This window comes from Xyrauchen texanus, chromosome 1 (genome assembly GCF_025860055.1).
Source record: "Xyrauchen texanus isolate HMW12.3.18 chromosome 1, RBS_HiC_50CHRs, whole genome shotgun sequence".
Lineage (NCBI taxonomy): Eukaryota > Metazoa > Chordata > Actinopteri > Cypriniformes > Catostomidae > Xyrauchen > Xyrauchen texanus.
This window is the reverse complement of record NC_068276.1, coordinates 21096318-21113420: the sequence shown is the minus strand read 5'-3', so window position 1 is coordinate 21113420 and position 17103 is coordinate 21096318. Positions and strand designations below refer to the sequence as shown.

Below are 17103 nucleotides of genomic sequence, written 5' to 3'. Positions count from 1 at the left end.
TGGAATATATTTCAATTTCTAATGACCAAACGTGTATAGTGTTATTAATGGCCAGAGATGTAAGTAATAGTGTCACTTATTTGTGCTTCCATAAATCAAATTATTAGGATTATTTTATATCTATATAAGTTTGCTATTACAGGATAGGTATTTATATATTCACAAAAATAACTACTATATCACATTGATTTTCTGTGAGACAACATTGTGCCATTGTGAGCACTGGGACTTTTCCCGGTGGGCCGGTCGAGCAGCCGACAGTTCGGTAGAATATGTTTATGTGACTAAATGGTCACGCTGTCATTTAATGCTGCACATGGGAAACACCAAATACTACAAAATTGTGACAACCCAGCATCTGCTGGCTGTTGAGCGAGAGCAGAGCAGTACCGGGCCACCCGTGCAGTGCTGACGAACCTGCAGTACTCACCCCATGCAGTCAATTTGGAAAATACAGATATCTACGCAAGATATGGAAACTTTTAAGGCTCCTTCCAAAGCTTGTTGAAACCCTGTGAATAGTTTTAATAGATATCCTGTGATAGTAAACTTAAATATGAAATAATCATAAAAATGGTAATTTATAGAAGTGTGAAAAAAACACGTCTCAGGTCTCAAAAGACCCAATACCTAAACCATTATAATTTTGATTTGTTTTTCTGCTCTTTTTTTGTTGTTGGCAGTTTTGGCATTTGTGTGTGTGTGTGTGTGTGTGTGTGTGTGTGTGTGTGTGTGTGTTACACTGTTTATAAGAGATTGAGGAATACTAAAGAGGTGTGGGCACAACTCAATAAAATACAAATTGTACGAGGTACAGGGGGTGGAATGAGGTCCCGGGTCTGTAAAGACCCAAGGTATGCATTTAAGGGTTAATATTTAAAGTGAAACATAAGTCACGAGGAAGGCCAAAGATAATATTTGCCTGTATAAGTAAATGCCTTCTCCTCAAACTATAGGACAAAGGTCACAAATGATCCATCGTAAACATCTCTGTATTTGATTAGGTATCATTTAGGTATAATATTTCATCTACCATAAAATATTAAGTGAACAGCAACCAAAGGTCACTCTCTGCATATATAAGGAACCTGAGAAAGTTAAAAAGACTCTCCATACAGAGTCAGAGTGAGGACAGACAGAGATCTTAGTACATTTTTGACAAAAACATTCTGAGTATTTGAAGGGAGTCTGATAAGACCTGCAGCAAGTATGTCAACCAAGGTTGAAGTGTCCAAGACAGCCTCATATGTGATGTGTGACTTATGTGTGGAGGGGGAAACCCTGGCACTGAAGACATGTTTGAAATGTGAAGTTTCCATGTGTGCTCTGCACCTGCAACCCCACCTGACTTCTCCAGTGCTGCTGCAAACCCATCCTTTAACCAAGCCTGTGCTTCCAGCCTCTACTGGTCAAGTAGTCAGCAGATGCTCAGCTCACGGCAAGCTAGTGGAATACTACTGTCTGGATGATCATGTGCTGGTATGCATGTCTTGTGCAATTGAGGACGGACATCGCCTACATAACATGAAGACACTACAGACTGCCCATAAGGACCTGGTGGGTAAACTGAGGGAAGAGTTTAAGGCGCTGGCTGAGAGGCAGGATCAGGCAAATAATCTGGAAAGTTGGAACAAGGGCCAAAGGCAGATTCTGGAGAACTCTGTTAGTCAGCTAGTAAAGACTGGATCGCTCCTGAAAGATCAGGTCTTCACAAGTTTACAAACCTCAGTTTCAGCCAGACTAGGGGCACTTCACACTGCCCAGCAAGCTGTCAGTTCTGCTCTAAAGGAAGAGGATCATTTCATCTTCTTGCAGAGATTTTCCAGTGTGCACAAGGCTCTAGAGGAGGCTCGCATGGTGGATCTGAGGCAGGGTTTGGAGTCAAAAACTGCTCGCATTCAATTAGTTGAGGAGATCAGAAAGAATGCACAAATCATTGAGGAGCAGGTGGACAAACTCCAGGGAAAGTTTCTTGCTTTTATTGATCCAGAAAACCACCCAGTCCCTCAGTATGAATCGAATCCTGTCTCAGAGATGGCCTTTGACCCAAAGACTCTTGGGTCTGGGATGACTCTTTCTAAAGACCTTAAAACTTTGTTCTACAACTTCTCCCCCACAAACCCGACCCAGCCTAATAGAGCATCACATGGGATGCAGACAATTCGCTGTCTTCAAACAAATGAAAGCAGTTTGCGCTGGTTCCTTCGACTCTCTGAACACTGTGACTGGACAATTGGGCTTTGTAACAAAAGCGCCACCAACGGGAATTATTCTGATGTCTACGGACTGAAGATTAAGAACAAAACAATCTCATCTTTGCACACAATATATGACTCTCAATCGAATTATTACAATTCGTTGCATAGATATACAGAGACTGTTACAGTGCCATGTGAATTCCAAGCTACTTTTCCATGGAAGCTGGAAGTGATCTGGGACTGTACTTCAAATATACTAACCATTTACAGCAGAAACAAACTGACCAAAGGATTCTTACTGTATAAACACAAACTAGATTACACCAGAGGGCTTTGTCCCTTTATTACCTTGGAAAACATCACATCTAATTTACAAGACAGCAGAAACTTGAACCAACAAATGATACCAGACCAAACCACTTATGGCCATTCATATACGGAAATACTGTGTATACTAAACAACAATTGATTGGTCCAGGAATACATTCCCTCACTACCGCCCTGCTATGAAGTTTGTTCCTCGTTATCCTGCAACTCAGGAAGAAAACCCCTTCAGATGGAAAGGTTGAGAAACAGGGCCAAATGGCTTTTAAATTAAAAGCTCAAAAAAGTGTCATGTTTGGATGTCATATAGTGTATTTAAAACAGCTTCTTGTTATAACAAAGGATTTATATCCAGTCATTCAGGACAGTATTTACTCAGCCTGATGATTTTCCTAATAAAGTTAATACAGTATGTGAGAATAGCTTTTATTCATTTCTGCCAAAGTCTCTTTCAAGGCAAGTCAGTTCACTCATAGGCTATCTTGGGAACACACCTGGATAGCTGTTTTCTTTGGATTCAAGCAGGATAAAAGTGCAGGTCCTATACTTGAATGGTGAATGACTGAAACTATTGTTCAAGATTACGATCAAAGAACATATTTCAAATCAGCAGTAAAATCTATCAATAATGGTATCCTAAATTGTGCTTCTTTAGCTTAGATCATATGAACGATATGAACATTAGATTTTTAAACCTCCTATGAATAAGGCCCATTGAGTGCTACATGAGCAATTGAAGAATTTGACACTTTACTTACTGCAGATTTAATTTCTTTTCATGCGTAAAGTCTCTTGACATCTTTAGTTTTTCTTGAGTGTAATTTAGTACTTTGTGATTGTGCTATACCAAATAAAATGTTTTAGTGGATTATGTGACCAGCGTTTACAGTTTAATTTGGAATGTTTAATTATAATTTTCCTTTTCACATTTCAAAGGGCTTCATTTAGTCTCCTGCAGTGTCAGTGCTCTCCTTAATGTGTTGAGTGTTATCTCTGTATTAATGACATTAAAGAACCCCGTCCTATCATTTAGTAAATGTTTTGCCAGCACACAGTACGTAAACAAGGTTATTTGTTTTAAGTTAGTTTTTTAAACATTTAATCATAGATTTACAAGCAACAGGCTGTTATCCACAATAATTTCACTTTAGTAGGTAAAGATAGGGGAGAAAGTAAATGGTTTAAGGGATAGTTCACCCAAAAGATTTCCCTCATCATTAACTCACACTCATGCCATCCCATGTTTTTGACTTTCTTTCTTCTGCTGAACACAAATGATAATTTTTAGAAGAATATTTCAGCTCTGTAGGTCAGAACAATGCAAGTGAATGGGTGCCAAAGAGTTGACACTCCAAAAATCACATAAATGCAGCATAAAAGTAATCCATATGACTCCATTAGTTAAATCCATGTGTTTAGAAGTGATATGAGAGGTGTGGGGGAGAAACAGATAACTTTCGCATTCTTCTTCTTGTGTTTTTGGTGATTCACATTCTTCATGCATATTGCCCCTGTGTGGCAGGGAGAAGAATTTCAGGAAAAAAAAGGACATCAATATTGATCATCTTCTCACCCACACCTATCATATTGCTTCTGAAAATGTTGATTAAAACACTGGAGTCATGTTGATTACTTTTATGATACCTTTGTGCTTTTTGGAGCGTCAACAATTTGGCACCCATTCACTTTTTTGACCTACAGAGTTGAAATATTCTTCTAAAAATCTTAATTTGTGTTCTGCAGAAGAAAGAATGTCATGCACATGGCATGAGGTAAAGTAACTGATGACAGAATTGTCATTTTTGGGTGAACTATCCCTTTAAGGACTTAATTAAGTTAATTTGTTTATTTAAAGCAACTAGTCAAAAGTGATGTGCAATGTTTATTTTTGTTAGAGAACTGGCTCCAGCATAGGTCTTAGTAAAATAAAGGGCAGGTTTAAACCAAACAGAAAAGAAAGCAAGAGTTTGATAAATGTAATTGCTGAACAGGCCAACATCTCTTACTGATCTTCATGCTGTTGGTTACTGGTGGAATCTTTTGGGGTGTTCTTTCTGTTCGTTTCTGTTGGTTTTATGGATTTTGAGCGAGGGGGAAAACGCTGACAGTGAAGCCACTGCATATTTTCTCTCTCCAGCAGCAGTTGCCGACGCTGTGTCTGCAGAAGATCATGTTGTCTGTTTAGTGTTTCAGCTCTAGGGACTAGCTGTTTTAATGTCTCAAGCAGGCACTGATTCTCCTGAAACACTTCCTTCTGGTGGGACATCAGGTATCGTGGCACCTCCTAGGGAAAGAGAGGGGTGAACAAAGTGGCAATAAAATAACTTATTGTTCCACACACCAATATTGTAATGCTTATAGACACTTACAGTACTGTATAGTGCACAGGTTGTATGAAAAAGAGCAGCGTAAGGGTAGATTATAACAGATTTTAATTTTATGTGAAGTGAAATATTTCCCTGTATACCTGTTTTAAGGTTTTCTGATAGCGTGATTAGAGTGATAGAGCGATTGCAATGCCATAGTCATGGGTCTGACAACCAGGAAACACATCCCAGGAAAAACAAACTGACAGAATGTACCCTTAATGCACTGTAAAAAGCTAAAATACATCAAAATATGCAATGGTCCCTTTTGAAGTTTCATTTTGGATTTGAAATGTAAAACTCCAGGTAAGGGTATTTCAGGTGTTATATTTAATAAAAACATGCATTCAATTAAATAGAACTATCTATTTGGAGATTATGGAGGACTACTTAAAATAAAATTAAGAATTGAATGATAAATCTATTAATTCAAACATTAAATCCCCCTTTTAAATAGACGGTTTAATAGACATTCATTTGTTAAACAAAGTTGTTTAATTCACATATTCAAATTTATTTAAATAACACATAAATATTTTTTTTTATTGACAAATAAAGACATTTTAAAGTGCTTCATTTAATTATTTGTTTTACAATGTAGTTAAATAAAACAATAAACTAAAAAAATATTTTTAAATGCAACTTTTAAATTGCATTTGAAAAAAAAAGAAAGAAGTACTTGTCAATTGCTTTTCTTTGTCTTTTTGCCAACTGAGTTAAAAATGTCACTGAAAGATTCACTTGTGGGAGTAATCAATGAACTGAGGCCTTATTTATGTACATTTAAATGTTTGAATTTAAAAATTAGAATTTGTGTCACTCCTAGTCCTCCTGACGATATATGATCATTTTAACCTTAGTAAAGCCTCATCTCTATTGGGAAAGTCACTTTCCCTTATGAAAATTAATAGGAAAAGAAAAGTTATCACTGTTATGTAATGGCAGACTGGCAGGGCATGGAGCACACAAAGACAATGTGATGAACCCTAGTGCAGCTTATTTACAATTGTAGCCGGTGGGTTGAAAATAATCTTTTTTGGGGTTTTATTTTGACGGCGGTTTATATACATAAAAAATTTAATAAAAAATAAATTAAAAAAACACGATTGATGGGGCAGCACAGAAAAATAAATAAAAATACAATCTAAAACCATGTTTTTGTACTTATTTGAAGATAAGTGATTTGTAAATGTGACTCAAAAAGTCACAAAAAAGTTCCAAATGAGAGCAAAAATGATTCTGTGAATTTCAGCACAATGTAAACTGTAGAAAAAAATACAGTACAATGAAATACGGTTATGAAATATGGTAGAGGCTAATGTCAAAAAGAAAATACAAAGCATTAGTCTACCCATATGCTTCAGCAAACATCACCTTAATACATGCTTGTATCATTCACAACATTTTATACATTCAAGTACTTGCTTAAATCTCTCAAAGCATTTTATGCATTTCTAACCAGGCTTTAAGGACATGTACAACAGTTTAAAACAATAGAATTCTCATATTGTCACATATAACACAAATTACACTTATTTGGATTACAAATCATTAAATAAGATATGATTAATAAAAAATGGACATACCCAGTTCTCGCACATGTGCACAAACTTGGTCAAACTCCACACATACTTCAAAAATGATCCATAACAAACAACTCTTCTGAACACATTTAATGAAATTTAGACCCGGGCCTTACGGGACCAGGTTTTGGGCTGGGTTCTGGTCAGTTTTTCAAGTAGGACTTCGGGTTTAGGTCCGGTTCAGGTTTGTATCTAATGAAAAAAAATAAACTACCGAACTTGTTTCGCGCACGCGCTCTCAGTCACACGCGAACTGATGAGTTTGGGCTGTTCACACCGTGTTTTTGTGCACGTCTGTTCTGTTTTCCCCTATTTTTTTCTAATGTAAACACATGCTGGACAAATGTCTTTGACTGTTGCGCCATGTCTCGCTGTTTCTTCAGCATCTCACGCAGGACAGGCACTGTTTAAACGCTGTGTCAAGCTAAAAAGAACTTAAAATTGTCAAAACGCATGTTGAGACACCTGCGTTCCGTTTCATTCTTTGCGATGCATCTAAATTGTTTTTAGCGCAGGTGTCACAAAGATTCAATGCTCTGAAGAAGTTCAGGCTGTAAAGAGGGGACTGTTGCATTGTTTCATATTATTCCAGATGGTTCTGCACCAAGCAATGTTTCAGCGTATAAGTCAATGGGGGAATCAGGTGGACATCCAGTAAATGGTCTGCACTTATATAGTGCCTTTTTAATCTTAGCAGTATTCATAGCGCTTTACATGCATGCATGCAGGCACACGCATACCATTGATGGCGCTTGCCTGCCATTGACAGCAATTTGGGGTTCAGTGTCTTGCCCAAGGACACTTTGGCATGTGGAGTCATGTGGGCTGGGAATCGAACCACCAAACCGGCAATTAGTGGACAACCTGCTCTACCACCTGAGCCACAGCTGCCCCTGACCAGTAGACCAGGGTAGAGATGCAGACAGCCAGAAGACCGGGCGGAGCTGGGGGATGACTCTGACCTGGCAGCCAGGACTGCGGATGACACTGAGGAGGTGGCCATTATGGTGGGGACAGAATCCTCTATAGAAGAGCGGAGGCTCTCATCTGCTACTCCAACAGAAAAGGCCGAAACACTTATTAATGAACAAAGTCTATATACTGAGTCCAAGGAATTCCACTTCCGGTAGCATGAAGTAGAGAGGTTTGTTTACGTATATCTACACATTAATAATCAATTACTAATTTATTCTCATACATTTGTGTTTAAAGCCTTGATGCTTCATAAAGCTTCACTTTCCCATCACTAGTTTATTTACAGTAACAAAACAAAAGCAAGTCCTAAAAAGACTGGACGATACCATAAATTGACTGGACATCACTTAACATAAACATTACAATAACAATTCTTGACTGGGGACAAAGGCAAGCATAATGGCTTAAATACACAAGGTTAGTCCTTTTTAGGACTTGCTTTTGTTTTGTTATTGTAAATAAACTAGTGATGGGAAAGTGAAGCTTTATGAAGGTTAACAAGACTAAACACAAGACAAACAAAAACTGAACTAATAAACAGGATAACAAGATTAATGAAACATTAACCAATGACAAGACAAGACTAATGAAAACAAGAGGGTCACATGACACAACAGGGGAATTACATGACAGAAAACAGTGAACATGGATACAAAACTTCAAAATAAAAGTCACTGAAGAGTATGAACGGAAAATCATGAACTCATTAATTCTGAATGCAATGCACACATTTGTGCGAAGGATCCTAAAACCCCCACACCCTGTGACTCCCCATCTAAATCACCAGGTAGTGCCAGCAAGTCTGGGAGTTAGAATGCTTCTTGACGTTTTTACAACCCAAAGAGCCTCTCCAGAGACACTCGTGATATCGCCATCTACACACTGAAAATCTATACACTCATACCATTTAAAACCAAGAAATGGCTTAGTTTTAAGGAAATATGTTTTATTCCCTTATGCTTGGGTATTTCTGCTATTATATCAAACTAGTTAAGATAAACTCTGGGGGCTTATATAAAGGGTCTAAGAATATATATTCACTTTTAAGTGTACCAAATACAAGTTTCTTGGTATCAAATTAAACCTTACGACACGCCCTAGCTGAATATATATATAAGGTTACATTAAAATGTATTCTGCTATGTTTTACCATCTTTTGAGTGATTCCAACCACATCCTGGCCCTGTCATAAATTAGGCAAATGAGTAGCCTTGACAAGACAAAGGGAACCACCTCGCGCCAAAACTGAGGAGCCTCATTGGGTCATTCCTCCCAAAGGAGGCGTGACCTCCCTACCTTAAAAGTCAGGACCTGGTGTGGAATCACTCTCTTCCTCTTCGCTCTTCTCTCTTTTCAAGCTCTCTCGTTTTTCTATCTTTGTCTTTTATTTTATTTGGCGTTTATCTCAGTCTTTTCCTTGTCTTCGGACAAAACTCAGCTCCCTCAGTCAACAACTACTCTTTAAGACGTTTTGAACTTCCCGCGTTAAATGTTTGTTGTTAAATGTGTTCTATGTTTGTTTAAGTGTAGTGATATATCCTAGTTCCTTGTATTAAACCCAATTATACGCTTGATTGTCTGTGTTTGTTGGTCATGAAACAAAGCCTCTTTAATATGCGATCTAAAGCTACGAGCTGATATTATCAAAGTAAGTTAACGTGCTTTGATTAAGTAAGCTTATACTAAGAATAAACCTTCTGGAGAATTGATCACGAGTATTTAGCAAAGTGGTTTGCTGGACGAACTGGTTAGTTGCAGTACGGATTAATTCCATTAAGGTGTTCTGAAAATTAATACAGCCTGTATGCATATGATGTATATTTCCTAATTAATTATAATTCGTTGTGTTAATTATCTATATATATCTGAAGCAGACTTTTGGGCTATATAACCCCTGTTTTGGGGCAATTTAGAATGTATTGGTATCTGGTTCAAACCGTATGATTAATCATTGATTACAATCATTAATATTAATTGTACATTCCCCAAACCTGAACCAAGAAACCCTACATCATGAAACATGATTAGCACCCCTACTTGCTGCTCGGGAGGTCCCATGTTACAATTAAATTTTCGTCATTACAGCGGAAACAACATAAAATTCTCAGTTATTTTTGAGTATACAGATAAGTGTAAGACATCATTTGAGACTATAAAGTGTCTACTTTTATTTGTGTACACTCACAATAACGACAAAACCTTGTGCTTTTGTAAAATAAAGAAAATAAAAAGGGTGAGCTGTCAGCAGTCTCCGTGTTCACGAGCATATTTCAGAAACATGTCACAAAAATGAACTTAAACTCCACGAATACTTAACACACAAACATGAAACATATGTCTAAAGAAAGCTTAAAATGTCTACTTTTAAATAAAACAATTCAAATTTAAAACACATATTCGACCCCGACTCATTCACTTCATTCACTTTTCTGCACGTTTGAAAGACAGCACGATACACAAGTGAGAAAACTCCTGTATAGTGACGAAGAGTAAAACTTTTCCTCAGAAGAAGAGAGGGACTCCGGTGAACGTTTGTATGTTGAAGAGAGACTTTATCCAGCCAAGGATACAATTTCGGACGAGTAAGTCATTTAATTTTCATTAGTTGACATGATATTTTATATAAACATTTCCAGACAGGATTCAGAGTATTGACATTTGAAATATGACTCCTAATAAGCAAGTTTTAGTTACATTAAATGCTGTTTAAATGCTGTAAAGCAGGTATTTAAATTGTATGCTGTGTGATATAAATATGGTATGTAATATGATATGATATAAAAATAATATGAATGTTTAGAGTATATTTTAACTAGTGTTTATGCTGCCTCGTTATCATCAACAAAGCTTGTGCTTGCAAATATGTGTTCAGGTTAAATTAGTAAAATGCACTTTAAATATGCCCATATTAGAAAATCAGCATATTATAATGATTTCTGAAGTATCATGTGACACTGAAGACTGCAGTAATGATACTGAAAATTCAGCTTTGATCACAAACGCATTTTACAAAATATATTAAAATAGAAAACTGTTCTTTTAAATTGTAAAAGGAGTTTACAATATCACCGTTTTTAGTGTATTTTGGATCAAATAATTGCCGTCTTGGTGAGCAGAAGAGACTTCTTTTAAATGGTAGTGTAGGTCTAAAATTAAATCTTTATGTAAAGAAAATATATAGTCAGATTACTTCTTTTAACTTAAAACTTGATTTTGATCATTAAGTCTCCTCACATTCATTTTCTTTCTGTCACATTCCTCAGTGATGGGCCCAGAGGAGGGGTCTTTTGTCTCCTCAGGTGTAAATAACCTCAATATTCATGATAGTTCACGCCTCCTCGCATATGACCTTTCAACACTAAAAGTGTCTCACAAAAGTTCAATTAATATATTGTTTTGTATTAATGAGTGATCAGGATGGTTTTCACATCATTTTGTAGCAAAAACTCTAGGCTACTAGATCCAGTTCTCAAAAGGCTTGTTTACAAATGTTTAGTATGTGTTATTCTTCATTGTCAGATCGTCCTATCGTCAGCCTGTGAGATCGCCAATACACGCAAGTGTCGGTTATATGCGGTGATGTCGATGTGAAAATATGGCAGGGCAAATTAATTATAATATTAATTTGATGATAATAATAATAGCCTAATAATAATAATAATAATAATAATACATTAATGAAAAACGTGCCAAATATCGTCTTGATATCGTCAAAGGCATCAGCTATTGGTGATATCTCTGACTATCGTCGATCCCTGATATCATCGTCTATCGGCACAACCCTAATGTGTTATATGGCTTTATTTCAATGACTTTTTATGACGCATAAATGTTATTTTCTCAAAAATACAAACATGTACACACATGTTGTACACATATTATTGTAGCCCAGTTTGTGCTGAATACAGTGTTATCAGACTTTAGCCATTAATGTGTTTTTAAGCAACTGAAAAAAGCACAAATGTCAAGGCATGTCAAAACTTCTCCAGGGCCCAAAACACCCTCAGAACCCAGAGGGTTAACTTCTCCGGTTAGTTTGATAGAAATGCTTTGCAATGGCGAAATAGGGGTAAGAACTTCCTGTTCAATACAAAACCAGGGAGGGGCTCCCTCAAATTACATGGTTTCCAAAATATTACTAAAGTAAAAACATGGTTAATTTTCATAAGGGTTTGGCACCACCCAGTGGGCATTTCACATGGAAACTGTTTTGAAACATACCCTCTGGTACTGTTTTATTCAGGATTTTGCAAAAATGTATGCTTGATTGCGATAAGATTCACCTACCCTTTTAGCTGAAATGCTGAAAGCATGCAGCTTGTTAGTGGCCTGTCGCTCATAGCTCTTCTTCTCTTGTAGGAAGCCAGCTTTGAGAGCCACTAAAGACTCTGTATTATGACAGTATATGGCAGCCAGCTCCCTCTCCAACTCAGCTATTCGACACAACTGCTGCTGTTGAAGAGTCTATGAAACACATAAACACACACACATTTGTGAAATTGAACCGGAAATTTATAAATTGATTTCCACAAACTCAGAAAGAAATTCAGAAAGATATTTATTGTCAGGTTTGGTATTGTCAAGTACACACAAGGAATTTGTCTGTACAACAGCAGCTTCCAGAACACACAGAAATGATAAATATCTAAACAATTTATGAATGAATTAGAGAAGTGATCCTGCTACTGTACCTTACTCTCTCTAAGGTCTGCAATTTCTAAATTCAGCAGGGTCAGTTCATTTTCTTTCTGCAGAATCTTATTCTTCAACTCTGAAAACACAAACAACACACATGAAATGCCACATCTGAAGTTTCCACATCATCAGAAGTTATTGAAGGACTACCTATGGCTAACTAACTGTACTGAGCAATTACTATACTGAAACCTGTGGTTTGCAAAACTATTTAGTTTAAACACTGTAAAAAAAAAAAGAAAAATTCTTAGCTGGATCCAGAATTGTGTACAGTCAAGTATTATATTGCATTTGATGAAAGATGCACTTCTCATCTGTTAAAAACAAAATTATTTAATTTTTTATTTATTTATTTATTTATTTATTGTCTTTTGAACGTGAAGTCTTTATAGCTTCAATGGCATTATAGGATAATACGGTGTCCAGTGGATGAGTACTTCAGAATGTCACTGGAAATACTGTAGTAGGTCATCTGGTTATTTCTTGCATACTTTTTCATGAACTCTTATGATTCAGACACCCTACTCCATTTATATACTGTTTTTTTTTCTTCAAAAAACAGATGCAGCCATTGACTCATTAAACAACATCAAGTCGTTAACAACAAAAACAATGGAATGAGTAAGAACAATGTGGACACACCCCTAGTTTAAAACCAGTGTATGGGAGCATGTGGACTTGTACCTATTACACAAATGTTAATTTATTGGTCTATTTAAACAACACTATTTGTGTAGTACACACACATATCTGACCATTGGTTTGCTCCTTGTAGTCATCCTGTATTTTCTGTCCCTGTCTCCTCAGCTCATTCAGCTCCTGTTGGCTCTGATCACTCAGAGTCACTATTGCATTCTGTTTCCTCTCTGCCTTCTCAGACAGATATGAGATCTGCTCCTTCTATGCAGAGAGAGAGAGAGAGAGAGAGATCTCAAAATTAAAAATACTCCTAGGAGAAGGAGACAGAGCAAATCTTGCTGCTCAATATGTATCAACATGCCACAACCTGAGGGACAGTGAAAGATCTGGACAAACACACACACACTTTGTGATGTGGTGAAATAAATAATAATTGTAATATTATTGTCATTTATGTATCTAATAATTATATTATATACTGTCCAAGTTATTGGACAAAAAGTATTTTGCTTTTATTTTATTTATTCTATAAAATGCTTTGGCAACAATGTCATGCCAATAAAGCCCAGTGAATTTAATTGAACTGAGAGAGAGAAAGAATATGCATTAATTTCAGAACTGTTTCAAAAGGTTTAATTTACATAAGATACTGATAAGTGTGTCTCTTATGTCTTTTTCTGCATCTTTCATGTTGCTTGTGAAACTCACATTTTCCATATGGGTCTGGTTGACCTCATTCTGAAGAAACTCATTTTCTCTTCGTCTGAAGTTGGTTGTGTGTTAAACTGTCAAACACTTTCACAAATACAGACTTGAGTTGTGATACTGGCAGAGCCATAACCTCTACCCAGATATCACACATACATCTCAGAGACGTCTGTTTAAGAACGCTTCATCAGAAAAGCATCACATTCTTCTAAGTAACACCTGCTAGATATCTTTAAAATATCACATTTACAAACATTCGAAATCATGAACGTCTCAAAGACATCTGCTGAATATCTTAATGACATCCGAGAACAAACATCTCAAACGTATTGCAGATGAGCAAACAACCTAAAAACGTCTTCCAGATGTAAACACACATTAAATAGACATCTGGATGATGTTCATATGATTTCAGGGCATAGACATTGAGGTGGAAATTTTCATCCAATATCTGTGGTCAATCGATTTTTCAATTATTTAAAAAAAAAAATCTGAATTCTTTTAGAATTTAATTGTGTGCGTGTGGACAAAATTATAATTTGGGGACAACCTCAACTGGAAAAAATGAAATAAAATAATTTGTATATGCTGATGTAGCGAAGACGCCCAGGGCACTGAGGGCTGTAATGTTAAGATCCATGAGCAGTTTAATAAACATAAGAACAGTACAACAAAGTAGCAAATAAAAGGGTAGATGACTAAACAGGCAAGGGTCTGGTACAAAGTGGACGGTCCAAGAAATGCAAACCAATAAATCTGAGAGACAGTGTAATCCAATAAACAGGCAAAAGGTCCAAAAACTTACAAGCAGGGAGAGAAATACGATAAGTTGGCAGGAGTAAAAAAAAATAACGCTCAGAATTGCAGACTAGACAGAACAAGACTTGGTACTGAATGCAGGTAAACAGAGAACTAAATAGTCTGGGATTACATTAAACAGGTGAGTGAGTAATCAGTCTGAGCGGGGGATTATGGGAAATGTAGTTTGTGAAGGGAGCGCTAGAATTCCGGAGATGGAGACATCTGGCGGCGTTCTGTAGAGATAGCAGGTGCTGCAGGTGTAACAGTTGGGTTGTAAAAAACAACACATGATACAAAAAAATAACCTTTGGGGTTTTAATTTCTGACTGCTGTCTCAGAAAAAGGACAACGATCGATGGGGCCGTATTGAAAAGGGGAAAAAAGAAATCCCAAAAATACTCAAACGATGAACAAAGCCGGGAGCTCTCTTGCACTATGCATGTTCTCATGCTTCTAACACAAGAGAGTGCCGGAAAGCAGACGTTGCAAAACTCTAGTGTCACAAAACTCTGGTCTTAAAGGGGCCAAATCCAATTTATGACTAGAGTTAAATTACATGAAATTTCTCCACTTGGCTACATAAATTAAATATTACAACATTTTTAATTCAAAAACATTATTTAGGAGGTTGGGTTAGTCTGTAGTCTTTTTTTTTCTCCCCTTTTTCTGCCCAGTTTGGAATGCCCAATTCCCAATGCACTCTAAGTCCTCGTGGTGGCGTAGTGACTCGTCTCAATCCAGGTGGCGGAGGACGAATCTCAGTTGCCTCTGCGTCTGAGACCATAAATAAATGCATCTTATCACGTGGCTTGTTGAGCATGTTACCATGGAGATGTAGTGCGTGTGAATGCTGTTCTCCATGGCATCCATGCACAACTCACCACGTGCCCCACCGAGAGTGAGAACCACATTATAGCGACCACAGAGAGGTTACCCCAACGTGACTGTACCCACCCGCCAATTGGTTGCTTATGAAGCCTGACTGGAGTCACTCAGCACGGCATGGATTCAAACTTGTGACATCAGGTGTGGTAGTCAGCATCAATACATACTGAGCTACCCAGGCCCCCCAGTCTGTAGTCTTTATCATTAGCTTTATATAAAACCAATACTGCCGTCATATAAGTAAACGTGAATTTGTTTGTAAAAGGATACAGTTGTTTAACTTGTCTTTTCAATGTGCTCAGTTTCTCAGAAATGGTGTCATATCTGTGGGGTCAGATCAAACACAGAGCGATATTAAAAGGATAGTTCACCCAAAAATGAAAATTATTTAATCATTTACTCAACCTCATGCCATCCCAGATGTGTATGAGTTTATTTCTTCTGCAGAACACAAACAAAGATTTTTAGAAGAATATCTCCAAACTGTAAGTCCAAAACTTTGAAGCTCCAAAAAGCACATAAAGGCAGCATAAAAGTAATCCACATGACTCCAGTGGTTTAATCCATGTCTTCAGAAGTGATATGATAGGTGTGGGTGAGAAATAGATCAATATTTATGTCCTTTTAACTATAAATTCTCCTCCCTGGCCAGCAGGGGGCGATATGCATGAAGAATGAAAATCGGCAAATACAAAAGAAGAAGATGAATGTGAAAGTGTCAGGATGCGACAAGGCAGCACCAGAGCAGAGGGAAAGTGCAATCATTTGGATTTATTAATCAAACACAAAACAGTTCCTTTTCAAACTTAAATCAAAACAAGTCCAGGCAAACCTGATCCTCCCCCGAGACGTGGGCAGAGATCTGAGGAATCCTCCCCCGTAACAATAACTGTTACAGACACCACAGTAACAGTAAACTCACACGGTGGCAGTAAACAATGATCCAACATCATGACACATGCGGGGGCTTAAATAAGAGAAACAAACACGGGGCAGCTGTTGCTCGCAGCTGAAGGTTATAATGATCAGTATTCCCATGAATACAATCAGGGTTCCCATGCCACGGAAACGCTGATTCAGCATGCCAGCAACACCTGAGGCACAGCAACCTCTGAAACACATAAGGGCAAAACTTAAACACGCTTTGGCAGAAACAGACAAGGGAACGTTGATGCCACGGTCCTCATAAGGCGAACACACAACCTGGCAAGGTGCCATGACGTGACATTACCACACAAAACACGAACCACAAGACAGACAGGGGATGATGTCATGGTCCTTGTCAGACAAAACCCAACCTGACTGGCTGACAGAACCATGACATCACCGGAGAGCGCACGGCGGTGACACGCACGGCAGTCCAAACAACCGGACCCATGCGCTCACACAAAGGGGGAACACAAAACACAAAGGCAGGCCGATACTGCCACGGTCCCATCAGGTAGAAACTCAACCTGACAAGGTGACTGGACCTTGACAGAAAGTAAAAGTGGAGATATATAGAAAAAAGGCTTAAATATTGATCTGTTTCTCACTCACACCTATCATATCACTTCTGAAGACATGGACTAAACCACTCGAGTTATATGGATTACATTTATGCTGCCTTTATGAGCTTTTTGAAGCTTCAAAGTTCTAGCCACAATTCACTTGAATTGAATGGACCAACAGAGCTGAGATATGCTTCTGAAAATCTTTGTTTGTGTTCAGCAGAAGAAAGAAAGCCACTCACTCAATCTGTAATACTGTCGCTCTCTCGGATTCTTCTGGTATTGCGACGTCTGCGTCCTGCTTTCGCTCAGACTCACTCTTCTTCTTCTTTGATGACATCCTAAAAAGTCATATACGAGCTGTTACAACACACTAATACATCTACAAAACGAGATCCAACATAATGAAGCATCGATCAAGTTCGCGGCCCGTTTTGCA

The 17103-nt window shown here is 37.6% G+C and overlaps 2 protein-coding genes across 2 annotated transcripts; one reads left to right on the top strand and one right to left on the bottom strand.

Annotated features, from left to right (window-relative positions):
• The first annotated feature begins 1209 nt into the window (after positions 1 to 1209).
• Positions 1210 to 2667, top strand: si:dkey-183c6.9 (E3 ubiquitin-protein ligase TRIM11). Its single transcript, XM_052128686.1, has one exon. It carries the CDS (start codon positions 1210 to 1212, stop codon positions 2665 to 2667), a length of 1458 nt encoding a protein of 485 aa, XP_051984646.1.
• A 1770-nt stretch (positions 2668 to 4437) lies between these two features.
• On the bottom strand, positions 4438 to 17093 carry ccdc166 (coiled-coil domain containing 166). Its single transcript, XM_052137703.1, has 7 exons — positions 16907 to 17093; positions 15445 to 15498; positions 13489 to 13543; positions 12897 to 13041; positions 12138 to 12217; positions 11734 to 11910; positions 4438 to 4806 (listed from the first exon to the last, which is right to left on the bottom strand). Exons 1-7 carry the CDS (start codon positions 17002 to 17004, stop codon positions 4525 to 4527), a joined length of 891 nt encoding a protein of 296 aa, XP_051993663.1. The 5' UTR covers positions 17005 to 17093; the 3' UTR covers positions 4438 to 4524.
• Between the last annotated feature and the right edge of the window lie 10 nt (positions 17094 to 17103).